Genomic DNA, 27,869 nt, shown 5'->3' with positions numbered 1-27,869 from the left:
TCCACGTCGGCGTGGAGTTGATTTTATATAGTGTGGCGAGTGCAGCGAGCCACCGAGCCCGAAGCGTGGCGAGCGCAGCGAGCCCCACGAGGGGCCACGCATTACTTTAGATGTATTACGCGTCCCCTCGTGGGGCTCGCTGCGCTCACCACGCTTCGGGCTCAGTGGCTCGCTGCGCTCACCACACTATATAAAATCAACTCCACCCCGACGTGGATAGTGGGGGTATGAAAAGGTCGGAGGACGCGTACCGCCGCCGCTCGCCACGCTTCGGGTTGCCATTCATCGTGGGGTGGCGTTAACAATGGGGGGCATTTGACATAGGAATTACCCATCAGGGTGGGTATACAATCAAAAATTGGGTATGGGGGGGCAATTTAACATTGGTTCCTATGTAAAATCGGGTCCATCGCATTGGTCGCATTGTATGCCATTATAATGGCATACAATGGACCCGATTTTACATAGGAATTTAACATTACATACAATGCTTACAATGTAAAATCAGGTCGGTCGCGTTGGTCACATCGCATGCCATTATAATGGCATGCGATGGACCCTATTTTACATTTGTCGGGAAACCTCAAAAAAAGCCAGAAAATCGGGTCTGTCGGGTCCCATCGCATACCTTAAGTTAAGGTATGCGATGGGACCCGATGGGCGCCGTGCTAGGAAACAAGTACCAAGGATTGCCTAAACTCACAATTATTATAGTGGATCAGTATCATATGAAATACATAAATCTGTATTTCAGGCAACGAGTACTCCTTCTACCCTTCCCCACTGCACTTATTACTGAAAGTTACCTACAGCTCCCTCCTACAGGTAACTCTTGTCAGACACGGTGCTAGACCTAGAGACAGGCCAGCTTCTTTTTTATGATGCACTAATGTCTAAGTCATACCCCCAAAATGTTTATGTACTTAAACATCAGATAGGTGAACAGACTACCCGGACTGCCAATCCATTGGCACATGGTGAATGCCCACCTTTCAGTACCCTAAGGGTGGTAACATATGAAATGCCTGTTACATCTGGATTCCAAGTGAATCCATAAATTAAGAATGATTAACACAATAAGACATAATAAACTTTCGAGTTCTTCCTGCTTTTTATAATCTACTGTATGATCTTGTTATTGATTACAGTCCTTCTAATTTTGTTTTCACATTATTACTGTTTATATTTTTCATTTTTATTTTGTCCAATTGGTTATCACTATAGTTGGGATATATTAAAAATGACAATATGCCCCTTAAAGACTGACCATGTTGTGCCAGCAGCATCAATACAGATGCAGTGCCTGTCATTCAGCTGGAGGCTGGCGATAGAATCCTCCACCATCCAACGGGATGGGCGTGTGTGCACGAGACGCTTGCGTGCCCCCTTCTGATGGAGCTCTCTGCCGCCTCCCCGTCACTCCCTGCCAGTCCCCACTGGTCCCCGGTGCCTCCCTGCACCACCACCCCCTAACCCTGCCCGCCTGGAATTCTGCCGCCCACCGCCGAGTGATAGGGACGTGCGTGCCCGTCAGATGGAGTGCCTGTCCGACGGCTCTTGCTAGCAGAGGGGATCTGGCGACAACTGGAGCTGAATGACAGGCGCTCCATCTGTAACAGATTTCCCTGCAGACAGCATTTATTGTTACTACATCATCATAAAAGCTACTACACCAACATTAATGACATCCAAGTCAATTTGCATGCATAATAATGTATGTGTTTAGCTATGGTTTTAACAAATGCTATAACTAATGACCTCAGTCACTGTACTTCAATAGCAAACTCACACACTTAACCCAAAGCTGGACACACACCTAGATTACTTTATCTTTCCAAGCAGCCAATCGGTAACGTATAGGAACAAACGACAATCAACGATTTGCTGCCAAACAAGTGTCAGAATTATTGTTAAATCAATGTCTTTTTGTTAATGGAATCATACTATTATGTGCACTTTACATTCACTTTTATGCAGTGGTGCAAGTAGAATTTTTTTCTTGGTGGTACTGATAGCCTCCACCAAAAATGGTTGTGGCCATGTGTCATGAGGGGGCGTGGTCACATAAAGCTAGAGGAGTGACTAAATGACAATAGTGGCATGGCATCAGGAGACAGGGAATGATAAACAGGGAATGACTGGGGGTGGGTTGGCTCTTGCTTGGGGGAGAGCCAGGCAGCTTGTGCTTACAATTGTGGAGCCTGCTCTTCATGCTGTCAGCACCGCTGATGCCTGTTAGTGTGACAGGCTAAATCAGCAGTAGCCGGTAGCTGCATACAGCACCAATCATGATGCTGGGTGGGCGGGCTGCAGATGCATTATATTTAGACTTAAAATAAAAATAGAATTGACAGTGGGTCAGGGTAAGTGGTACTGCGTACCTGCAACATATTTCTTACAGGTACTCCGTACCACGCCGTACCCCCTTACTTGCAACACTGCTTTTATGGTCCTGGTAAATCCTGTACAAGAACAAGTGATGATCTGGGAGACATTGAATCTAGATCCAAGTCACCTTCAAGTAAGAACAAAACCATCGGGAAACCTTCCAGTGTGAATTTAAGTCAATTTGTGCCTTTTAATACCAATATAACACTAGAGAATTTTTTTATTATTTATCTGTATTGCATGATACATGAGAGGAGAAACTTGTGCGGCATTACATTCCACCCCACATCTGCTTACACCAGGAGTTCACATATCAAGAAGGTATAAAGTACCTCTCTATGGGCCTTATTATAGTTCACTCTTAGAGGCAAATTCCTTCTTAGATGGACAAAACCATGTGCACTGCAGGGGGGAAGATGTAACAGGTGCAGATAGAATTAGATTTGGGTGAGTTATTTTATTTCTGTGCAGGGAAAATACTGTCTGCTTTATTTTTACGCTGCAATACAGATCTCACTTTGAAGAAAAACCCCACCCAAATCTAACTCTCTCTGCATCTGTTACATCTGCCCCCCCTGCAGTGCACATGGTTTTGTCCAAGATTCTTCATATTCCTAGCTTAATTCAATATATATATATATATACACTGTGTGTGTGTGTGTGTATATATATATATATATATATATATATATCCAAAGAATGACCCCACGTGCGCCCTTAAAGTGTGAGCAGCTACTCTAAAACCCCCCCTGTTAGTGGGAGGCAACAATAGAAATGGGGAAAAAAAGAGGTATAGAGAGCGCTTTTACCACCACATGGAATTTCCACCAATTACAGTCAAATACAGTACAGTACAATGTATAATCATAAAACCAGAGTGCTTTATTAAAGTTTCAAGAATCACATCTGGAAATTGTATCCTTTTCGGAAATATGATATCAGTAACCCGATGCGTTTCGTCTTAAAAAAGACTTCATCAGGGGTTTAACACAAGATATGATTTCAAACGCTTATACTGGCGTGTTATTCCTTCAATGGTTTGCAGGCTGTAATAACCTTCCACTCAGTGGGGCAAACTCCAAATATCAAAATGTAGTATCAAACGCATGTACTGGCGTGTTATTTCTTCAATGGTTTACAGGCTGTAATAACCTTCCCCTCAGTGGGGCACACTTCAAATATCAGATATTCCCCAAATGGGGTCAAAGGGTACGTGATGTGTCCACAGCCTTCTTCAAGCAACTCCTTAGGGTACAGGTGTACGAAGTTTTAGATTTTTGGGGGGACCATCCCATTAAAAGGGGCTGTCAGCAAGGTCTGCGCAGTGTGGTTGGCCTGATCCAACTAATCAGGTCCACAGTATCTAATAATCCGCTGTAGAATGGATATAGTGCATGTAGGTGTCAGCCATATATGGTTCAATTTCTATTCACAGCTCAATTTCTGATCTGAGTGGGGAATGCTGGACACGGATACCTACCGCCGAGTTGGTGGGTGGGGGGGTGTTTGATGCGGACGCCGTCGAGTCCGGGAGGGAGGGGAGGGGGTGTAACAGCCGCTTCCTAGCCCGGGGGGGAGGGGGCTATGTGGCCATCGCCGAGTCGGACCTGCTGCTCACCTGGCTCCATGGGGGGGGGGGCTGCTCCCAAATACCCCTCCAGTGGCCTGCGCCCCAGGCAAATGCCTAAAGCTGCCTAGTGGTGCGCCAGCACTGCTGTTAATAGATTCCCCATGAGCTATCCATTAAGCACCAATAACCAGCACTTATTGGGGATTATGCTTCGGATATATCAGGCATGCGAAGAATAATCCCAAATAACCAGCTCTCTGAGAGGTTCCGTAAAGCCCTGCCCTTTGTCTTAGACTTCAGCCCTCTTTACATTCCTGCTCCACTGATCACTAATGTTCGGAGGAATGGATTTAGAGCAGATTACAACAGTTCTTCAGCTACAGTACCCTTCAGGAATATATGATTGTATGACAAGACGTGTGTTCTAGAACAGTAGTTACAGTATATCAATGGGCTAGTTTAAATTTCAGCACTAATATAGGCATATGTTACAATGCTCATATTGCTCTAAAAGTTATTAATAATATATTTTATTTAAACAAACAGAGAGCATGAATTTCATTTTACTTGGAGTCACTTCTTGGTTGCCAAACACAATACAATTACTAGAGCCAAAAGCAATTCCAACTCCCCCTTTGATTCCTGGCAATGCACTTACTCTATGTAGTGTAGCTTAGGTCCAGGTGCAATAACATGAAATGTTCATGGACAGGCAGCAACACCAGAGCAGGCAGAGGGTGCGATATGAGGTAAGAAAGAAACACACAGTCACAGCTCTGGCTGCTCACACAGTCAGTCACATGATCTAGTATCCAAATGATGTCATCACCTGTTCATTGCTTTGGAGACGGCCTTTGTATGACCCACAAGACTACCATGTTTTAAGGTGTCAAGTACAGGTTAGTGCAGGGCCATCTCAGCGTGCACACACCCACTTACAGTAACTGATCATTGTATTCCCCAAAACCATTCAGAAATATATTTAAATATTTAATTGCAATAAAAGGTCTAGGGGGCCTCTAACACCTGTTTTAAACTTAATTGTAAGTTTACATCAGAGCCCCCATTGGCAATAGACTCCTCAGTGGTCATATATCCTATTAACATTACCCCTCACATCCTTAGTAAAAACACAACCTTCTTTTATAGCCCCCACCCCCCTGTCTTTCACTGTGATTAATGTCATTTAAAAATATATACAGTATGTATATGTATATTTTTACCCCTCACTTCCAGCGTCAATATCCCTTGGGGTATTACACATCACCCCCAGGGAGTATTACCCTTACCCCCCATGATCAGCCTGATTCTATTGCAGCCGCCGAGTAAGTCCTGGGCTACGCACAGACTGCACACATTGGAGAAATTCAATGGTGAGCGGCTTGCGAATGGATTTAATTTCCGCAGGCCGTGCCAAGCAATTTGCAGGCTTGCACGGGGTGGGATTTCACTCTGGCAGGGCGGCTTATACCTGACCGCAGGGCTCCAAAAATTAGTGGTCAGGTCTGAGTTAAGGGCCTGATTCTGGTTCACTGGCAAAAGCAAATTCTCTCTCTAATGGACAAAACCATGAGCACTGCAGGTGGGGTAGATGTAACACGTGCAGAGAGAGTTAGATTTAGGTGGGGTTTGTACAAACTGATATCTATATTGCAGTGTAAAAATAAAGCAGCCAGTATTCACCCTGCACAAAAACAAAATAACCTGTTCTGGGCCAATATGTACTTTCATAAGATAAGTTTTATTGGGGGCAGATGTATTAAGCCTGGAGAAGAGATAAAATGGAGATAAAGTGGAGATAAAGTGACAGGAGATAAAGCACCAGCCAATGAACTGTGTTTGAAAATGACAGTTGGGAGTTGATTGGCTGGTGCATTATTTCCTTTCACTTTATCTCTAGTTTATCTCTTCTCCAGGCTTAGTACATCTGCCTTATTGGTACTTGTCCCGAAGCATGGCGAGCGCAGCGGTACGTGTCCTCCCGACCTGTTCATACCCTCACTATCCACGTCGGCGGGGAGTTGATTTTATAAAGTGTGGTGAGCCACCGAGCCCAAAGTGTGGCGAGCGCAGCAAACCCTGCAAGGGGACGCAGAATACATGTCAAGTAATATGCGGGCGCTCGCCATGCTTCGGGCTCGGGGGCTCGCTGCCCTCGACACACTTTATAAGATCAACTCCACGCCGACGTGGATAGTGGGGGTATGAACAGGTCGAGAGGACGCGTACAAAATATATATGTATATGTATATTTTTACCCCTCACTTCCAGCGTCAATATCCCTGGGGGTATTACACATCACCCCCAGGGAGCATTACCCTTACCCTCATGGGGTATTACCACTCTCCATGTACATATGCAGAGTGCAGTAGAGTGTATGTCATCAGTGCAACATTAGCATATGTGAATGCACAGGGTTTTATGGGCGTTCACATGAGAATGCTAAACAGTCTCATGCTAATGAGGCTGTGACAAGGGTAACCCCCAAAATGCATGTAAAATGACAGAGGCTAATTAGCTGGTACTTTGGAACTGATTCAGAAATGGATGTAGTTGCAGAATGTCGGAACTAAGACAACAGGGCTAATACCACTGCATACAAGGAGGCGGTTGCTGGCTTCTACGCGTGCCTACGTTTACTTACCTTTCACAAATGTTTACTAACTGGCAATCATTCTATGTCCAAATCCACATTATGACCATCATTTGTAATTCATCGTGGAACATATGCAGTGCGGCCAATGCGCAGCAGAAAAACATTGCCCAACTGCTGCTGGATTGTGTCCAACTCTGAAACAGAACCACTATATTCCTTCCACTTTATCTCTCTCCCAAATGTGATTAAACTCACCTTGTGGCCAAATTCTCGTGTGAAGTAATCTGGTATTAGTTATTGGGCAATACCAATGTAACCAGCAGTACCAGTAATGACATAATGGGCAATATTCAATACAGGGGTGAGCAGCCGGCGAGGGGGTTAAACGGCGGGGATCGCACAAAATCAGCAATCCTCGCTGTTTAACCCCTGCCCTGGGCGCTCTCCATATTCAATGTTCTGGGGGAATCCTCGCTGTCACAGTGCATTTAGCCGCGATTGAATACTGACCAGGCGAGTGGTGACAGTGAGCAGGCAGCACTGCTCCCTGTCTCCGCTCGCCCCTGGCATTGAATACACCCAAATGCAGTGGTGTAACTATGGTAGCTGCACCCTTGTATTGTATTTAAGTAATGCTGCATGCATAGGCAGTGTTGGCAGCTCTTTACCGTACCCTCTTCCCTTCCCTGTCAGCGGCAGTGTACGTGGCATAATGAAAAGGGAGAAGAAGTGGTCCGACTGTTCCAGCCTCTCCCTCCCTGTCCCCCTCTCCCCTCTATCGCTGCCGGAGCTCGACATCCCTATCAAGTGACCAGCCCCGGCGTGAATCACGCAGAACCCGCCCTGTTCGGAAGTACGGGAGCTGCCTGCAGTTGCAGATTGGCAGACTCAGAGCTGGCACAGTCTGCAGCAGCTGAAGCCCGGTGCCGACAAGGAGACCCCTCCTTTCTCCACCCCATACCTCTCTGACACCCTCTTTCCCTGTCACTTCTCTCTCTCCTTTGTTCGTCGGGAGGCTTGCCACCTAGCAACAGCTGGTGGGTTATGGTGTAAGCATCCCGACATACGCTGGAATGGTATAGTGAAATAAAATTTTCACTTACCTTACCACAGCCAGGGGAGTAGGGAGCTTAGCTGCTGATGCATGACATGTGCACAGGCAGTGCACATATACTGCAGGTCATGCAGGTGCACTCTAGTCACATGCACCTGCTGTATATAAGGCTAAGCTCCGCCCCCTGAGGTCAGATTTTTACCTCAGCGCTGAAGGAAGGAGGAAGCTGTGTCTGTGTCTGCTACAGACAGACTAATAAAATCCCCATCCTTCAGCAAAACAGACGGCCCTCCAAACATGACATGGCTGTGGCTGCTTATACCTCCTCTTCCTCACAGAATGAGGTATTATTTAAGAGGAGAAAGTTATTTAACCCTGTCAGGTCGGAAGACAGCAGGGAAGTTTCTGTGGAGAAAGGAGAGCCCAGTCAGGCAGAGTCTCCTACTCCTCCTGCCTATTCTCACAGTGTTGTGGAAAGGCACAAAAAGAAACAAACAAACAGTTCATGTTTCTTCAAGAGATGCCTGTTCAGGCAATAACATCTCTTTACCAGGTATTGCCTGCAGTAGGAATACCTGAGAGGTCTGTAACAGACCACCCTCTCTTGCCCATGGCCGGCACATTTTCCTGCCTGTCACTGGCAGTATGCTCAACAACAAGCTCATAACAGGGACTAGTGCTCAGAAAAGGGACTAGTCACCACAGTACACAGTCCCCAGCTAACTCACAGGGAGTGGCTTGGGAGTTGGAGGATGTAACAAGATCCAGTGAATCCTCTCACAGGGGTGAATATAGTTATTTGCAAATGACCTGAGTGGCATTGGCAAGTGAAATGCCCCATTTATGCTATACACAGCACTGCCCTGCCCTGAACAAGTGCTTGAGGTGTAGTAATTCACCCAGCTGGCTTTTGCAGCCCCTCATTAAGGAGGACAAATTGTTCTCTGTAACACCTGGGCATTCCTGAAATCCCTGCCCTTTTTACCCTAGAGATTGACTCTGCTTTCTCAGCACAAGTGGGGGAAAAAGTGCTGCAAAAAAAATAATAATAAAAAAAAAAAAAAATAAATAAAGTTCAAAGTAACTGACACTGTGGGCCAGTATTATTTGCCCTGGATAAGGCAGAGTAAGAAGGGTTCCAGCGAACTCCCTAGATTCTCTGCTTCCAAATGGCCCTATTGAAAGCCGTTAATAGAGCTACCCTGATGATTGGCCAGGCCTTTAATTCTATTTCAAATGCCTGCAGAACTGCCAGCAAGCAAGTGCAGATCTCAGTAATGTAGCTCCTGCATCAGTGGATGTCCCAAACCTAATTCTGATCTTTCAGTCCTGACTTCATACACAAGGTTAAGTTCTGCTAAAGTCCCCAGCCCTTCAAGGGGCCTGTTTGCTAGGAGGGTCATTCTGTTGGAGCCAGCAGTTTGAACCTAGAGCAATGTGACAGCCACAGAGTCCTCAGAGGAGGCTTCTCCCAGACACAGGTCACGAGAGGTGAAGTGAATACCATCCTAATAAAGACAGAGGATTCCTCCCTGTCTTTCCAGAACATTGGCCTCCTGTAGGCGGACTACCATGTACAGGTGGGGGGAGGGGCATATTCCCCTTGTTCCTTTTCCTAACCAGATATGCTCCCATCCAAGGAACACTAGTTCTGGATGCTGGATAAATAATGTCCCAGGCCTTAACAGGGCTAGATCGAGTCGGCAGACAATTGCAAATAGGTTGGGTCAGCTACCATTTCCCTGTAAGGAAACAGGACCTTTCATATAGGCCAGTACTGAATATACTGTATATGAAACCTTGGTCTTTCCATATGGAGGGTTTAGCAGATATACCCTTTAGGCTGGTCCAAGCTAAACATTGTAGCTAAACAGACCTGAAGGAGGCATTTAACATGATACTGGAACATCCAAATCACAGGAGGCTGCTAAGTTCCCTGTGGAGAGACGTTCCATGCAACTGGACTGTAATGGATTTCGGACTGTCCAATGCCCCTTACATACTCATATGCATCATGAATGCAGCAATTACACACCTCAGACAGTAAAGGGTTTGCTGTTATTATCTACCTAGGTAATCTCCTGGTAGTGCATGCAGAACAATTGTCCCCCTTTTCTCCCAGGTATCTTATCCTGTCGCTCCTCTGGCATCTAGGTTTTCATAAGAACCTTGAGAAATTTGTATTAATACCTTCCCAATCTGTTGTCTTTCTGGGGTCTTTGATAGATTCCTCTTCTTTATCAATAGCGGTTCCCTCAGACAAGTGGAACGCCATACAAGTCTGTTTCTCAGGTGCTCATTTTTCACTGAGAGACTTGGCTAGGCTGATAAGGAAAATGAGAGCCTCAGATCCTGGGTTTTCTCCACGTACCTCTCATATGCAGACAATTCCAGAACCTCCTATCATCCCTTATTTGACAGGATTAGGACAGACAAAATGATACTATCTCCCATAGTCCACAGGGAGATTCACAGTTGGAAAACATTTCCTATTCCAGATCTCCCCTACCTCCTACTCCAGACATAGTCATCACATCAGATGCATCCCTCATGGGCTGGGGGGCATTCACCCAGTGCAATACAGTAGGAGGGAAGTGGACCGCTTGAGATTCTAAAGCTCATATCAATCTCTTAGAGCTAAGAGCTGCCAGATTGGCTATATCCTCTGTATTTCCCTCAGACCCACGGGATAATTCAGTTCAGCTCTGTCTGGACAACAAAACCACTGTTTATCTACCTCAAAAGAATAAGAGGCACTTGATCTTGCATTCTCTGTCAGCAGGCAATAAATGCCTGGAAGTGGGCAGTACAGCGGTCCATTCTCCTGTTTGCTACATGCATACAAGAAGAGTTAAACAAGATAGCCATTTCCTTATACATAACCAGTCATACTGTGGATTGAGCGACTCTCCGGTTCCTTCGGAGGTGTAGATTTAGATCCCACTGCTGCCATAACACACCAGAGATCTTTCTCGGAATTGCAAAGACCTTGGGTCACCCACAAGTGGATACGTTTGCAACACCATCAAACGTACAAGTTCTGACATTCATATCCAAAATTCGGACTCAAGGGACTCTCCACATGGATGCTATGTCCTTTTTCGTGGGCTGACATTCCACTTTCATATGCCTTTTTCCCTCTGGCTCTGCGGTTGTGGGTCATCCACAAAATCAAAACAGACGTGTCCAAAATACCCAAATATTTCTGGCATATTCTGTCTGGCCCTCCAGAGTTTTGTTACCTTTATCACCCTTTTTCACAAGGTTCCCGGGCTTCCTCTAGGTTCATCTACAGACTGTTTCCAGGGCAGCACAGACCTACTGAAACATATTCCACATTGTATGTGGATTGCAACATTACTAGGTTGCAGACCATTCCCAACCTCTTGGCCTTTTCCACGCCTTGCCTGTTTTAGGCCTAGAATAAGATCCAGATATCAATCCATAATTTAATTTCGGTACTTATGTAGTATCTGGGCTGCCGATTTTTTGATTGTATGCCTTAAGTTAAGGCATACAATCAGATGCGATGCGATGCGATATCGCATCGCATCGCATCGCATGCGACCATCGGATGCGATGACCCGATTTTTCCATAGGAATCAATGTTAAAATGGACTGAGTCCATTTTAACATGGAATTCAATGGGAAAAAGGGGTCCTTTTCATACCCCTACTATCCAAGTGGGCATGGAGTTGGATATAAACCTGTGGCGAGCGTAGCGAGCCACCGAGCCCGAAGCGTGGCGAGCGAAACGAGCCCCGCGAGGGGCCGGTATTCTGTGTCCCCTCGCGGGGCTCGCTACGCTCGCCACGCTTCGGGCTCGGTGGCTCGCTACGCTCGCCACAGGTTTATATCCAACTCCATGCCCACTTGGATAGTAGGGGTATGAAAAGGACCCCTTTTTCCCATTGAATTCCATGTTAAAATGGACTCAGTCCATTTTAACATTGATTCCTATGGAAAAATCGGGTCATCGCATCGCATCGCATCGCATCGCATCGATGGTCGCATGCGATGCGATGCGATGTGCCCGATCCGACCCGATTTAGAAATCGGCAGCCCAGATACTACATAAGTACCTTAATTTCTAACCTTACAGTCCTCTAACCTTCCTTCTTCAGGCCCCCTTTTCCGAGCCTAGCATAACTCTGGACTTCCTTGCCACCACATTCGAAACAGGTTTGGCTTATGCCAAGATATGCTCATATGGCTTGACTCTAGCTCTCCTTATCCCAGGCCTCAGAGAATAAGAATACTTAAAGGATTCTTTCTAGCTAGACCACCATGCTATGGTATTCTACCTGGTGGGACATTAATCCCTTTTTGTACTTCTTGGCCACTATACCACCATCTACAGATATCTTTGGCCTTTCAAAGAAGTTAGCTTCACTGTTAGCCCCTGCTTTTGCAGCCAGAGGGGCTGAGTTTTCGTCAAACCACATATCTGAACCTGGATGACCCCTACGCCAATGGGTTTCCTTATTATTTTACGGGGACACACAAAAACAAGTTCCATGCACACACCTCTGGTGGAATGTGATCTGGTCAGAGACCAGTCAGATCCAGATCTTTGTATAGTTGATTGCCAATCCACTTACTTACCCCTCACAGTACCTGTAAGGAGAGACATCAAACAAACTTCTCTCTCACATGCCAGAATATTTTTTATCCTGCCAGACCTTTTTATGACCAGGGAGTGTATAGTTTCCACCATACAGAGTTCTGGAATAGACACTCCACTTCAGAGGCCATTCACTGTGACGCAGTTAATTCAATGGCTGCTAGAGGCTTACCATTTCAGCCTGTATTGCAAGCTGCACATTGGTCATCCGCTTGGACTTTCTTTAGACATTGCTGGAGGCCTTCTGGTTCTCAAAGAATTGCGTTCCTTAGAGCAACCACCAGGTGTGTGCTAGTCTACCCACCAGCTGTTGCTAGGTGGCAAGCCTCCCGACGAACAAACACTAGTTTGCAGGAATCTATGATCTGCAAACTCTCTTTGTTCTAGGGAATAGGATTGCCACCTAGCAACAGCTCCCACCCTTCCCACCCAGTACCTTGCTAGGTCTGCTGCTTGTTCTCTCTAAGGTTCGGTTATATACCTAACTTATCCTTTGATTCAAGGCACTCCAAAGGCCTAGAAGAAGCAACAAGTGCAGCCACTCAAAGATCAGAAATTAATTATTTCCTCTTCTCTGCTATACTCACAAGTTTGCCTCAGTTTATAACATGCCTGGCTACAATACAGCATGGCAGTTATTTCAGTTGTTGGTTCCTAGTCCAACCCAGTTTCATTGTTACTCCTTCCAGTAGAGTTTCTCAGATCTGATCTATGTTCGTTATGAATGTTCTAGTTAACATTATTTTTGCATACAATGGTCTTTGCATACAATGGTATCTCTCTCTTATTCCACTTAAGGGATTGCCATCTGTAAGCTTCTGTAAAATCTGACCTCAGGGGGCGGAGCTTAGCCTTATATACAGCAGGTGCATGTGACTAGAGTGCACCTGCATGACCTGCAGTATATGTGCACTGCCTGTGCACATGTCATGCATCAGCAGCTAAGCTCCCTACTCCCCTGGCTGTGGTAAGGTAAGTGAAAATTTTATTTCACTATACCATTCCAGCGTATGTCGGGAGGCTTACACCATAACCCACCAGCTGTTGCTAGGTGGCAATCCTATTCCCTAGAACAAAGAGAGTTTGCAGATCATAGATTCCTGCAAACTAGTGTTAACCACCCCTCTGTCTCCCCTCTTTTTTTCCCCAACACTCTCTTTGACTGGGGGGGGGGGCTTTTCAACATTTTGCTATGGGGCACCGAAGGTGATAGTTATGCATCTGCCCAAATGCATGGTAGCACAGCAGAGACAGAGATAGAGAGATGTATATATTTTTTTTAGAAATGAAGGCAGAGGGGACTTTAAAGTAAAACGGTACTTGTGTATTATCACAGCGCCAGTTACGTAATCAGCGTAGTGTCCCTGTCAGAATCAGCGTAGTGTTCCCGCGGCCAGCATAGTCAGCATCTCTGTCAATATCAGCATTGTGTTCGCGCAGCCAGAGTAGTTAGTTTAGTCAGCGTCCCTGTCAGTATCAGCGTCGTGTTCCCGCAGCCAGCGTAGTCAGTGCATTCGCGACTAGCCGGAGCTTACGTAGTTAGCATAGTCAGTCAGCATTGTGTTAGCGCTTATTATATTGTGTGGAAACCATTGAAATTTTTTACCTGCCTGACATGACAGGTGTGAATGTGTTCCTGAAACACCACCAATATCCACATCAGCCCGAAGCGTGGTACGCGTCCTCCTGACCTGTTCATACCGCCACTATCCACGTCGGCATGGAGTTGTTTTTATAAAGTGTGGCAAGGGCAGCAAACCACCGAGCCCGAAGCGTGGCGAGTGCCCGCATATTACTTGACGTGTATTCTGCGTCCCCTTGCAGGGCTTGCTGCGCTCGCCACACTTTGGGCTCGGTGGTTCGCCACACTTTATAAAATCAACTCCACGCCGACTTGGATAGTAAGGGTATGAACAGGTCGGGTGCGCTCGCCATGCATCGGGCTGGTGTGGATAGTGGGGGTTTGAAATTGAAGCATTTGGCAGTATGTAACATGGAGCACTGGCAAATGTGGCCTTTATTGTGCATGAGACGCACTTGCGCACCGCACCCCCACTTTGTGCACGAGATGCATGCGCTACCGAACCCCTAACCCTGTCCGTCTCCCTGAAGCAGACACAGGCAGGGTTGCCGTACCATGCCGCAAGAATTACTGAGACGCACAAGCGCATGAGACGCTTGTGTATCTCAGGCACCTCTTCACCATTGTCCGCCAGTGCAGGGGATCTGCTGAGCTACCGGTGCTGTGTGAGAGGCGCTCACTAGGCTTGCCAGGGACGCCAGGGACAGAGTTGCAGCTCGCGGGGACAGTACGGTGACTACACTACCTGACGGGCATAGGTGTGCGCACATTGAGTGTTAGGGGTGCACAGGCACCCCCTAATGCTATGCCCACCCTTATGAACACCTCTGCCGCTAGCAATACCAGCAAAAGACTTTTGCTTTTTAGAACTGTATTCCATTAAAAGAAGCACCTATCAATCAGTAATGTGTGTTTGCATTGTTAATTGTACTAGACCATTGTCATATCACTGCACACCTGCGTCATCCATATATGTTTATGACTTTATTTGTATGTACTGTTACACAGAGTAATTAGAAGATTAAAACTGAAATAGGCAGAATATAGTGTGGCTGAGATATATTGTAGATATATTGTAGCGAGTGCCATTCGATGATAGTAGACACGCCTAATTGGCGGTGTTAGACACGCCCAATAGATGGAGCTATGCACACCCCTTTGATGGTGCACCCCCTAATAAAATGTGCTGCGCACGCCTATGCTGACGGGGACACTATGCTGACTACGCAGGGCTGCCGCAGGGACACTATGCTGACTGCGCTAGGCTGCCGTTGGGCTATGCTAACAGAGTAGCGTAAGGTGGCACCGTGATAATACACAAGTACCAATAAAACTTATCTTATGGAAAGTACATATTGGCCCAGAACAGGTTATTTTGTTTCTGTGCTGGGTAAATACTGGCTGCTTTATTTTTACACTGCAATAAAGATATCAGTTTGAAGTAGAAACCCCACCTAAATCTAACTCTCTCTGCACGTGTTACATCTACCCCACCTGCAGTGCTCATGGTTTTGTCCATTAGAGAGAGAATTTGCTTTTGCCAGTGAACCAGAATCAGGCCCTTAACTCAGACCTGATCACTAATTTTTGGAGCCCTGCGGTCAGGTATAAGCCGCCCTGCCAGAGTGAAATCCCACCCCGTGCAAGCCTGCAAATTGCTTGGCACGGCCTGCGGAAATTAAATCCATTCGCAATCTGCTCCCCATTGAATTTCTCCAATGTGTGCAGTCTGTGCGTAGCCCAGGACTTACTCGGCGGCTGCCACAGAATCAGGCTGATCATGGCTGGAGCTGACGTCACACCCCCTCCCTCCAAAGGCTTGGACACTCGCGCCTTTTTCCCTGACACTCCCAGAAAACGGCAGGTTACCACCCCAAATGCCGGCTTCATGTCAATCACCTTGCGTTGAACGGCCAGCGATTTTTTAAAAAGTAGCAGGCTTCCACCGCAGGACCGACTCACTCATGGGCCAAATGCATGCGCAATCTGATAATCGGCCAGCCTGCAGATTCGCAGCCACACAATCCAGTCTGAATCAGGCCCATATGCTGCAGCTACTATTTTTACATATTTCCCTATAGAAACAAAATTTCCCCTTTGACAGAATTTTTTTTATGTGGACTGAACTAATTAGCAGTTCTGCCTCTGAGTCTTACTAATCATGTTCACACGTGGGTTGAGCTGAAATGCTGGCATAGCAGTGGGCATTTGTATCTCACTCAGATTAGCGCCTACAAAAGTATTCCTGTCAGAGAGGGGCCTGGAAGACAATGAAACGTACATGTACTGCTCCGGCCTATCTGGCAGCAGAATGCATACTACAGAACGTCTTAATGAGCTCCACATATCACGTTTTAAGACCTACAGCTGTCATTAATATGCGTTACAGTCTTTAATGGTTCTTGTCATATGAAATGTAATCTTGTCCATTTACAAGTTAATGCGAGCCCATTTTACATTTAACGGTTCTATTTTTGTCCAACAAATAAATATACAACTCTACAACTGCCACAGACTAACAATGAGCAGTCTTTGAATATTCCTGGCATTGTGACTTATAACTAGCAATGCCAACACTGAGAGCTGACATGCACTGCAGACTGAGATCCTGCTGCAGATTGCATGCTGTACAAGTAGGAAAAAAAACCATAAATGGGAATAGCAAATAAAAAATGGATCTGTAGAACACGGCAATCAGCTAAGGTACCAAAAATAAAGCTGCCTTTTCTCTTATTAGGCTATTAATATATACCCTATGTTTAGGATGAAGGGCACTGCAGTAGCATCACTGTAAATGGATGTGCATGTAGAACGAAGTCTCAAACAGACCGTCGATAGCGTGCTAAATAAATGGTTGTGCACTTCATTTACAAACAGCAAACCCTGCAGAATGAGAAGACTGATGCCAACTGAGTAAAAGTAAGACGGGTACAGTAGGATGCCAATGCAGCATAATCTGATACAGGCAGCCAGGAAGCAAACAGCTATACTGTACATTACTGTATATGCCTTAAAATAAATCTACTTGTATACTTTACCACATCCTTACCGTGGACGTGAATGATTCGGTCATGGTGCAGTGTGGAGCTTCTAGCACGGTGATCAGCCCAGCAGAAAGATATTAGCACCAGGAAAAGTATCCTCTTCATCTTCGGATACCAATTGGATTTTCCTCACTGAAAATGCATAACATAGGATGAGGCTTGTGAAAAGTAGGAAATCTTCCCCGTCTCTGCTTCTCCTGCTGCCTAACTTGTTCCAGCCTCTCCATCAGAGAGGGGAAACGCATGACAACATTGCTTGCCCTGCTCTGCACTACAGAAGTTACTGCAACTGATACAGGATGAGGTAAATGTGGCAACAAGGATCTATAGCAGCAATATCTACTGTATTGTATTGAAGTATTAAGCAGGAAGTCATACATTAATGTCTTAACATAGTGGCTAACAATTCAACTATTTTTTTAACTTAATTATACACAATAGAGAATAGTGATTGTTTGATTAAAGCAATAATACTATTTAGAATAGTTGTTTCCATTTCACTTGCATTTTTAACCTGATATGTGTCAGTGTATGGTGCAGTTTGGCAGCATGATATTACAGAGCGTTATTATCACTGCAGCTGCACAGATTGATTCACAATGATGTGCTGCTACCTGTAATGCTGACACACTTATTTCCTGTGCCTGGCCAGTGACTGTAATCAGCAAAGGTTCAGTATGCACTGCACAAAGGGGGTGATTCTAGTCTGCTTGCATTTCTACGAGTTTGGCCCCATCCCTATCTTTGTGGCAGTGCTCATGCACATGGGGCCAGGTGCTCTAAGCTTTAAGAGGGGATGCTCTAACATCTGCGCCCCCTTACCGCCCCCTATCGCCGGCTACCGCATACACAATTATCGCATATGCTGTAACATATGCGATAATTATGACAAAGGACAGCTCTTGCGTTAAGAGCCCCATCGGGACCCGGCGGCTCCCCCTCCTTCCCTTACCCGGCACTGTGCTGCTGCTGCGGCGGGGGGGGCTGGCTTTCCTCCTGGCTTTCCTCCTCCCTGCAACCAGAAGAGGATTATAGTTCAGGGAGGAGGAGGTCACAGGTCCGGGCAGCACAGCTCTGTGCTGCCCAGACACAGGTGAGGGAGGGGGGGGGGGGGGGGGTTGATGGGGGGCGGGGCGGGGCGGCGGGGGGTCGCGTTAGAAGCCCATTGGCTTCTATGGGGCATCGCCAGGTTTTTGCTTAGAACATCCCAAAATGCGGTACAAACCTGATAACAGGGTTATTACAGGGTTGCCGACCCTCCCGGAATTTCCGGGAGTTTCCCGAAAATCGGGACCCCCTCCCGGCCCCCCGGAAGGGTGGGCAACCCTCCCGGATTTAGGGGGGACCCCCGCTGTCCCCCGTATCGCGGCATTAAAATGCCGCAATCCTCGGGGATCAAAGGAGGGGGCGGAGCTAAAACGTCACAATCGCGTCATTTTAGCCCCGCCCCCTCCACGGAAATCTGTTAATTCCTTGTTTTACCAGCATGGGGGCGGGGCTTAGCGATGTCACTCATAAGCCCCGCCCCCTGAGCGGCTGGTGAAACTCTCCTCTCCGGGCTTCTCCCGGAGAGGAGAATCTCTAAAGTCGGCAACCCTGGGTTATTACCGCATTTTTAGTTCCGAGATTCTCCCCCCAAATGTGATAAAATGGAGAGTGATAAACAACCAGCCAATCAGCTCCTGCATAACATTTTTCAAACACAATCTGTGACATGGCAGGTAGGAGCTGATTGGCTGGCAGTTTATCACTCTCCATTTTATCACTTTTGAAGCTTAGTACATCTGGCCCATGGTCTTTTATGCGCATGTGCTGATCCCTTTGTGAATGGTTTCGGCAACTTGCATAGTCGTTCATGGAAACGCCCAGCTCTTTATGGGCGTCCCCATGAAAACGTTCGGCTTCCCACGGATACGAGGATGGGCAGGGGCGGCCAGGCCTGTCTTTGTGTCAGCGCTCGCAAATAAAAGTCATTTCCCACTGACTTTTATTTGCGCAGGCAGGAGAAATCATTCGATGGTCACCGACCATCGAATGATTTCTCCTGCAGCGGAGACATGCTGCAGGATGTTAAGGTGGGGATTTGGCGGCAGGGGGGCTGGTATTTGGTGGGGCGGCGTCAGTTTACCAAGTTAATCAGAATCACCCCCAAAGATTCCAAGCCTCTATCTATTACACTTAGAAGATGAGAGTACAAAATAGACAAAGGGGTAAAAATGTCACTTACAGGGGGTCGTACAAAAATGATAAAATCACATAACAGTATAAAAACTGAGAACATACAATTCTATAGGGCATTTCTAATTGCATACGAGTTTGCCAGAGGTGCGAGATGCCTGCCGAACTCGGAAGTTTTTTGTTTTTTTTTAAAGTGGCAATCAATTACGAGGCATGGTTTTGCCTGGTAAATGATTGCTGCTTTAAAAAAATAAATAAAAAACACATCTGAGTGTGGCCAGCATTCCGCACCCGTATCCTACTACACAGAACTCGTACACTGCACCCGTATGCTACTACATTGCCCCAATGTGAGAACTTCACAAGTTTTTTGTGTCAAATTCTGTTATGTATATTAAAATTTGATAGAAATGTAATTAAATATTAAATAGCGTGGCCGGCCAACACTTATTAGATTAATGTTTCATCGTTGTTTCTTGGCAAAGAGAGATGACTTCTACAATGCAATTAATTTAAATTTGACTTTATCAAGATAAATTCATACATACTTATTTAATGAACCAGTCCAAATTTCTATGACAAAACTTATTTATGGAAAAGTGCTGACATGAAAACATTCATTCATTCGGCAGCAAGCTGGGAAAAGCCACACTTTTTGGAGCATGGTATATAGATGTCGCTCTCTATTGAGAATAATGGGGTCTATGGTCTGCAGCACTAAATATCCTCTTGCAGATTTCTGCCTTCATTTGAATATTGATACATAGGGGTAAATAAAATAAAAAAAAAAAACAGCATGGGGTTCAGCCTCCTAAGCATAACCAGCCAGGGGTTCTTTGAGCTGGTACTGCATCTCCATCCGCCCCATTGTTAATCTGGCACTAGTGGAGTGATGTGTTTTGTTCTGTATCTATGTTGCACTGTGCATGTGTCTAGATCACATGATCAGTCTGGACAATCTGACTTGCGGGGTTAGGTGCACATTAGACTTGCAGGGCTAGACGTGTGTTGAAAGCATAGTGTGCATTCCTGGGAAGTTGGCTTGACGTTCCTAACATAGATGATCCTTCTACTGAGATAGTTATGGGAATGTCCAAGGTGTGCCACTGAAAGCTACAGAACCCCTCAGCCGCTCGCATAGTTATATGGAGAACATGCACCTGCAACAGTGTTCAGGGTCAGATTAAGGCTTGTGGGGGACCCACCAATAAAACTGTCTCCTACCGCCCACATCTATAATACAGTCCTGGAGACCCACCTCTCCCGTGTGCAGGGCAAGGGGCAGGCAGGGAGACACCCCTTTCCCATGCACTGTGCAGGGGAGGATGGGCAGGTGGGCAAGCATGGAGGGTGCCACTGTTAGACGCTGCCAGCTGAAGACTGATGAAACTCACCATAACAGCTGGGGCTGGGAGAGGAGAAAAGCTGCAGACACAACTTCTGTCTCACAAAGACAAAGATACAGTACAAAGATACATACACAAGACAGCATTGTCATTGGACAATGCGCTTCCCGGCACAGATAGGTGATGCACATGGAAGGGTGACCTGAACTCTATGCAGCCACCTCTGTCTCGGCCATTACCCTTGCATGTATTGGTGCAGAGTGGGATGGGTCAGGGCATTTGCATAAACTTGCAAAGCTGTGGGTGCAAATGACTAACCTAACTCAGCCAATTTGTTTTAAGCAGTTCGAAACAAGGGGGCTGTATCCAGGGCTTAAACACTGCACCCCCCCCCCCCCCCTTCCCTCATTAGGCAGACCCTAGACCAGTGCCAGGGAATTTGTGCCCTTCCTCCCATAAAGAGATAATGGTCCAACAAGGAAGGGGTGTGGTCACACAATAGTAACGCCAATTAAAATAACAACACACAGTAGCACAATCATATACACATTACACCGCATGTACTGTAGTGCCCCTGATTAATATTAAATCACACCATAATGTTCCTTATACAAATAATGTCTATAGTTTTGCTGCTTATACACATCTGTCTATGGGGGAGATTCTCTAAGAATCTCCGCCCCCCTTCGCCGCCCATCGCATTTATAATTATCGCATATGTTCTAACATATGCGATAATTATGGCAAAGGACAGCTCTTGCGTTAAGAGCTGTCCTTTGCGGTGAGAGTCGTCGGGTCCCAGCAGGTCCCGGCGGCTCTCCCCTCCCTCCCACACCCGGCGCTGATGCTGCTGCTGCGCCGGGCTCTCCTCCTCCCTGCACCCGGAAGAGGATCAGTGCAGGAAGGAGGTCACAGGTCCGGGCAGCACTGCGCTGTGCTGCCCGGACACAGGTGAGGGGGCGATGCGGGGCGGCGAGGGGGCGGCGCGGGGCGGCGGAGGGTTGCGATAGAAGCCCATTGGCTTCTATGGGGCATCGCCAGATTTTTCTGGCGATGCCCCCCGCCGCGGTAACCCGGCGGGGGATGCTTACAGCATCCCAAAATGCGGTAAACACCCGATAACGGGTTTTTTTTCGCATTTTTAGTTTAGAGAATCCCGCCCTATGTCACTCCAGCAAGTCAATGTCCATGTTCCTCAGCAGCTCTCCAGCAGATCCCCCCCCTCTCTGTGTTCCTCCAACCCCCTCTCACCCTTCAGCATGCACAGAGCTTGCTCCTCTTAGTGACTTTTCTTCACTTAAGCGATGGTGACGGCATGACATAACATACGCTGTGCCAGAAGAAGAAGCCACTGGGACAGGCTTTTCTGTTGGAATTACTGTCCAGGGCTGTGATAGAGGTGGAACTCAGTTTCCCCTACCATTAGAGGTGGTGGAACTCAGTTTCACCAAGTTCCCCCTCACTTTAACCCCTGGCTGTATCTGAATTGCACGGATCACAGTTCACAGACATAAATGGCAATATATGTCGTCTTTTGCCCATAAAATCGGAATTAGCCCCTAAGTTTCAAGCATGCAGCCATTCATTTACTGCTGTCCAGCCTTTGGTGTGGATCCCCTATTTGAATTTTGGACTGCGCAGCAGCCCCACCCCTGAAGTCGGAGCCACCGCTCGTGACGGGACTTGCGCACCTTACTCCTGTTTAGAAGCGGCATATCATTAGCATGTTGGGGTCATATTTGAAGGTGAAAAAGCTATTTGAACTGAATCAAGGCGTGATCCTGAAGTGGCAGCAGGATTGCCCTTGTAGTGATATTTTTGCTCTTTCCATCATGTATGCTTCCAGGCCAGCTCATTCAGCAAAAGGTTAAATAGATCACAAGGAGAAATAAAGGCGTTCTGTGGGCGTTTTTCTTATTGTGTATAAGGAGGATGAATAAGGAACTTGTCAGATTCTTCCCTACCACTCAGTCAAATAAAGTTACTAACCTTCAATTAGAGGGGAAAAAAACCTGTTACATGATACAAAATGCTGCATAAAATGATACAATTATACACTTCAGCTGATAACAGTGATCTGAGCTAAACAAAAATGGTGCTTTGGGGAACCCACACATAACTGTCACTCAACACAGACATTTGCAAAGTGTTATTGTACATCGTGATTTTTCTTTGTGATTCAATTCACTGATTAAATGGGCCTTTACCTTATGGCAGGCATGTACAAACGATGGTCCCATCATGCCTTGCCACAGTTTTGCTATTAGGGAATGCTAAAACTATTGCAAGGCATGCTGGGATGTGCAGTTTCACAACAGCTAGAGGGCCATAGTTTGGACATGTCTGCCTTATGGGGTGTGGCCAGGCATGTGAATACAGAAAGATCTCTTTACCTGCTGCGCCCAGGCCCACCGAGAGGGGGGCGGGTACTAATTACCCAGGCCCAGGCTTGCTGGAGGGGCCCAGTGGGGGCCCTGGTCTGCCCCCCTTCCCGCTCCATCCCTCCTGGGCAGCACATGCTGAGCCTGCTGACAGCACATGCTGTAGGTATGTGCTGCTGATGTTGAGGGGGGTGGAGACAATAACACTCCTCCCTCAACTTTAAAGTGTGTTTTCACCCCCCAAATGTTTTGGGAGTGTGGCCTAATAGCGCAAGGTGGTCCCGGCTACCGCGATTAGGCCATGCCCCCAAAATTTTACCGGGGTTTGGCATTCCTCTCGGCTGCCCTGGCTGTGCCCAGGGCCACCGAGAGGGGGGCCGGTACTAATTACCCAGGCCTAGGCTTGCTGGAGGGGCCTGGTGGGTGCCCTGGTCCAAACCACCCCCCCTCCGTCCCTCCCAGCAGCAGCAGCAGAACACACCTACAGTATGTGCTGTGCTGACAGCAAGCTCAGCATGAGCATCTCACTGACAGCGTTAGCCTGGGCCTGGAATACCTTTTGGCTGCCCTGGCTGCGCCCACCTCTGCTGGGGTCATGGTTGTACATCCCTGGCAGGTCTACGCCCCCAGTCATGTCCATAAACACAAATACTAAGGTCAGACTATAAAGGGCCTCAAATAAACCAGCGGCGTTCTTTTATTCCCCACAATTCTTCTTCAGAAAGACGTGCCTTATTAAACATCGCAGTATGGGAGGAGGCGGAGAATAAAAATCAATCCATCATTCAAAGTCTTGAAATAAATCTACAGTGTCTCTAGACTCAAGAACATAAAAAAAGATTCATTTTCAGACAAGCTCCCTTTATGATCTGCCTATAGGTGTCCAGCTCTTTGGTCTTCAGATGAGATAACTCAACTTAAGATCACAGCAAATAAAAAAAACAAATCAGCAAAAATAGTTTCATTCTGCAACTTAAATACAGTAATTAAACCGTTTTCTACAGGCTTCAACTGTTCGCATAACCTTTATTAAGGATCATGAGTTTTAGTTAAAACTGATGATAGAGTGCAGCTGTAACAAAGGGCCCGATTCAGATCAGTTAGCTAGTCTGTGTATGTTTGCAGCCCAGCGAACAAATAAGCGTCTCCTGCCACCCTACCGTATGCCCCACTCTAGCACACGAGGGGGTGTGTACTTGAACACATCACTTCACATGCAGCTAAAGGGGAGAGAAATCATTCGATGGTCCCTGATTATCAAATGATTTCCCTCCCCTTCACTGATCACCGAACACTGGGCGAGCACTGATGTCATGTGACGTCAGCCGCCCACTCTGAGCAGGCAATTCTCCCAGGGAACCGCCCAGTGTTTTTATGGGGATGCACATAAAATCCGGGGCGTTCCCATGCCCCCGCCCCCTGTCCGCCCCACTTGCTCCCTCTGGAACAAATGGCTCGGTTAGCGTGAAACTTGCCAAAGGCGTTCACTCCCGGGGTATGCACATGAGCCACCCCAAACATCGGGAAAGGGGACGAATTAGGGTGTGGGTGTGAATCGGCCCCAAAACGCAAAACATTCATTTTTCAGGCCTTTTTCAGCTGTGCGACTATGATTCCTTACACTTTCTCAAGTGGTAAAATACGCAAATACTGTATCATATTAAGCCCTCATCTTGGACTTCCCAAAACCTTCAATGCCCACACACAAGCAATTACCATCGATGGACTATCAGTTGCAGCATATGCTCCTCAAGCAGCCCCTACTTGATGGAGAATGTCCCTTGTAATTTTTTTCAAACATATGGACACTGTGGCTGCGGTGCTGAGAAAAAAATCTGTCGCTGAAACACGCCCATTACTCTCCTATAACACAACCATCGCATGCAAATTACACTCCCATTACATGGCCTTGGCACTCCCATAACACTCCCATGACACTACAATAGCATGCAAATGACACTCCCATTACATGGCCTTGGCACTCCCATAACACTCCCATGATACAGCTAGGACACTCTTTTTGCATAGACTTTAGGCAACCTCTCAATCTCCATCTTGAACTGCCCATGGATTGTATAAGGCATCTTTAGTAATAGTGATATGGGGCCAGATGTACTAAGCTTGAAAAGTGATAAAATGCAGAGTGATAAACCACGAGCCAATCAGCTCCTACCTGCCATGTCACAGGCTGTATTTGAAAAATGACAGGTAGGACCTGATTGGTTGGTGGTTTATCACTCTCCATTTTATCACTTTTCACAGCTTAGTACATCTCGCCCATAGTCACATGAACATGCATATGCCATTCAGGGCCAGACTGGCTTACAGAAGAACAAGGGAAACCCCCAGTGTGTCCCACTGCCTGAAGGCCAAGGCCGGCGCTACCCACTCAGCAACTCCTGCAAAGCAGGGAGGCGCCATGCTGAAAGGGCGCTGTCTCCCTCCCTGCTCTGCTAAAGCTGTCTCAGTCCTCACTGTCACTGCCTCCTCCATGCCGCCCGCAGTGCCTGTCTGACAGCGGGCGGCAGTATGGAGAGGCTGAGCAGCTCCCTGCACCGCGCACACACTGTCCTCCTCCTGTGACCTGCCCCCTCTTCCTCACAGACACTTGCGCTGAGGCATGTAGCGCTGTCTGTGAATGCCTGGATGACATGTCATGTCTGGATCCGCCCCCTACCCATTGCTCCCTGTGCCTGTCAGCTGTCAATCAAATGATGAACAGGCAGCAGCGCCGCCTCCTCTTCCTTTCCTCTTCTCAGTGTGCTGTGCCAGTGCCACTTCCAGTCCTCAACACTCCGCCCCCTCTATCTCCTCCCCTCTTCTCCCATCTCCTCCTTCTCTCCCCTCCTTTCCCCCTCAGTCAAGAGTGCTGCACATACTTTTGGTACTGCTTTCGGATTGCATCGCACACACATTGCATGCATGCCGTGCAATGCGATGCGATCTAGCCCATAACATATGCGATTCTCGCAGCGTGTATGGGCACCTTTAGTGCCTGCAACATTTTGCGGACACAGCACTGAGATGGTGTATGCATGCATGTACATGCAGCCGAGATCCTCCATAGGATTGCATGTTGCATACATCACCACAATCGGGCTGCAGCTTGTTGCAATGGTAATGTGAAAGGGCAAAAAATGTATGGTTTGCAGGAGGGAGCCTGACACCCTAGCACCGGCCCTGCTGAAGGCCCACTCCCTACTCTAGGGATCAGTATATCTGTATATCTTGAAGAAGAATGGGGTTTAGTGATCCTTTTTCTGTGCCGTGTAGTGGGCTGCACTTCTATCGTACCTAGCTGTTAATATAGGTACTAGATGGGAAAAAATAGGAATAAAGAGAGAGATAGATGTGCGCTCTATTCACCAATTAATCGTCATACATTGGTATATAAAATGTACATTTATTCAGACTTTTCTTAACAATAAAAATGGAATAGTTTTTCAATAAGAACAAAGACAGTCATATGGATTCCAGATTCGGATAAGATGTTTTTTCAAGTAAATGACAGGAAGTAGATCCGACTTCAACATAGAATATGCTTCTTTAACAAACGAAACCCTACGCGTTTCGTCCCTTAGGACTTCATCAGGGGCAAAAATGAAGATCTGAATCTAAATGGTGAAAAATAAGCCGTGAGTGATATAATAAGGCATGTATATGTTTATAAGTCCCTATTTGGGACGGTAATGAAGATGAAGATCATCTTTAGCTAGAAGGGTGGAAGGAGGAACATAAGAGTGAAGAAGATCCAACGGAGGTTGGATGTGAGAGAAACATCATATAAAGTGAGGAAGTTCCAATAGAGGATGGATGTGAGTAAGGTCCGGTGAGATGTTGAGGCAGGCTTTTTCTGCCTCAACATCTCACCGGACCTTACTCACATCCATCCTCTATTGGAACTTCCTCACTTTATATGATGTTTCTCTCACATCCAACCTCCGTTGGATCTTCTTCACTCTTATGTTCCTCCTTCCACCCTTCTAGCTAAAGATGATCTTCATCTTCATTACCGTCCCAAATAGGGACTTATAAACATATACATGCCTTATTATATCACTCACGGCTTATTTTTCACCATTTAGATTCAGATCTTCATTTTTGCCCCTGATGAAGTCCTAAGGGACGAAACGCGTAGGGTTTCGTTTGTTAAAGAAGCATATTCTATGTTGAAGTCGGATCTACTTCCTGTCATTTACTTGAAAAAACATCTTATCCGAATCTGGAATCCATATGACTGTCTTTGTTCTTATTGAAAAACTATTCCATTTTTATTGTTAAGAAAAGTCTGAATAAATGTACATTTTATATACCAATGTATGACGATTAATTGGTGAATAGAGCGCACATCTATCTCTCTCTTTATTCCTATTTTTTCATATCTGTATATCTGTTCAGAACAAGATATTGCAATTACAGGTCTACATGTTTGTTGTTGCTATTCCAAGGAGAAATGCTCCTATAAAACACAGAGATATGAGGATGGCTTATATGGCCTTTTTCAACATGTGTGGTCCTCAAAATAATGTTCAGCCTAAATGAATTTTGCTGTAAAAGTTTGCCTACTTATTATAGCTAGCTTGCAATGTAAGATATGCAGAATCTGGCTATGGTGTGTCCACCCCACTGTGGTATACAGTAGTTACCTATCCTCCTGAATTCTGCAGGAGACTCCCTGACATAGTAGCAATCTCCCTGCCTCCCTGAAGAGTCTACCAATCTTCCTGATTTTCCCTAACCCACATTATACCACCGTTACATTTTTGGGGAAAAGTCAGAGATATATACATTTACACTCAAATGGAGTCATCAGTGGCATTTCCCTGCGTTATAAAGCACAATGATTTATATGGCTACATGCATTTAAAATAAGGTTTCCAGTGGTGGCTTAAAGTATATGGAACCACTTGTAAAAATGGGTCAAATTTGCTAACAGCAGAATATCTACGAATACGCCTCTTTTGATCCTCCTATCCTGCCTCCGTCCCATCCCTTCCTACTTATCCTATTGTTTTTTCGTTCGTCCACCAACCTTCTTTTAGTACTGTATTTTAACTCTTATGAGTAGGGCCCTCCTTCCTCACGTACTTACCCTACCTCTTTACC

The 27,869-nt window shown here is 46.4% G+C and overlaps 1 protein-coding gene and 1 long non-coding RNA gene across 3 annotated transcripts in view; one reads left to right on the top strand and one right to left on the bottom strand.

Annotated features, from left to right (window-relative positions):
• The window catches only part of HAPLN1 (hyaluronan and proteoglycan link protein 1), a 109,036-nt gene that overhangs the window by 24,502 nt on the left and 56,665 nt on the right, over positions 1-27,869 (bottom strand). Inside the window, exon 2 of one of the 2 annotated variants that reach the window (XM_083151838.1) lies at positions 16,864-16,990. In XM_083151838.1, coding sequence (XP_083007964.1) covers positions 16,864-16,963 — 100 coding nt within the window. In that variant the 5' untranslated portion in view covers positions 16,964-16,990. Of the gene's footprint in view, positions 1-16,863; positions 17,139-27,869 lie in introns of those variants that run through there. The other variant, XM_083151837.1, reaches the window with a different exon arrangement.
• LOC146017941 (uncharacterized) overlaps positions 16,805-27,869 on the top strand; it is a 28,171-nt gene continuing 17,106 nt past the window's right edge. Inside the window, exon 1 of the long non-coding RNA XR_014450520.1 lies at positions 16,805-17,162. This is a non-coding gene — a long non-coding RNA (uncharacterized LOC146017941). The remainder of the gene's footprint in view (positions 17,163-27,869) is intronic.

This window comes from Crinia signifera, chromosome 1, assembly GCF_055691185.1.
Source record: "Crinia signifera chromosome 1, ASM5569118v1, whole genome shotgun sequence".
In the NCBI taxonomy this organism is placed as follows: domain Eukaryota; kingdom Metazoa; phylum Chordata; class Amphibia; order Anura; family Myobatrachidae; genus Crinia; species Crinia signifera.
Note: the sequence above shows the minus strand (reverse complement) of the source record. Positions and strands in the feature narration are given on the sequence as shown.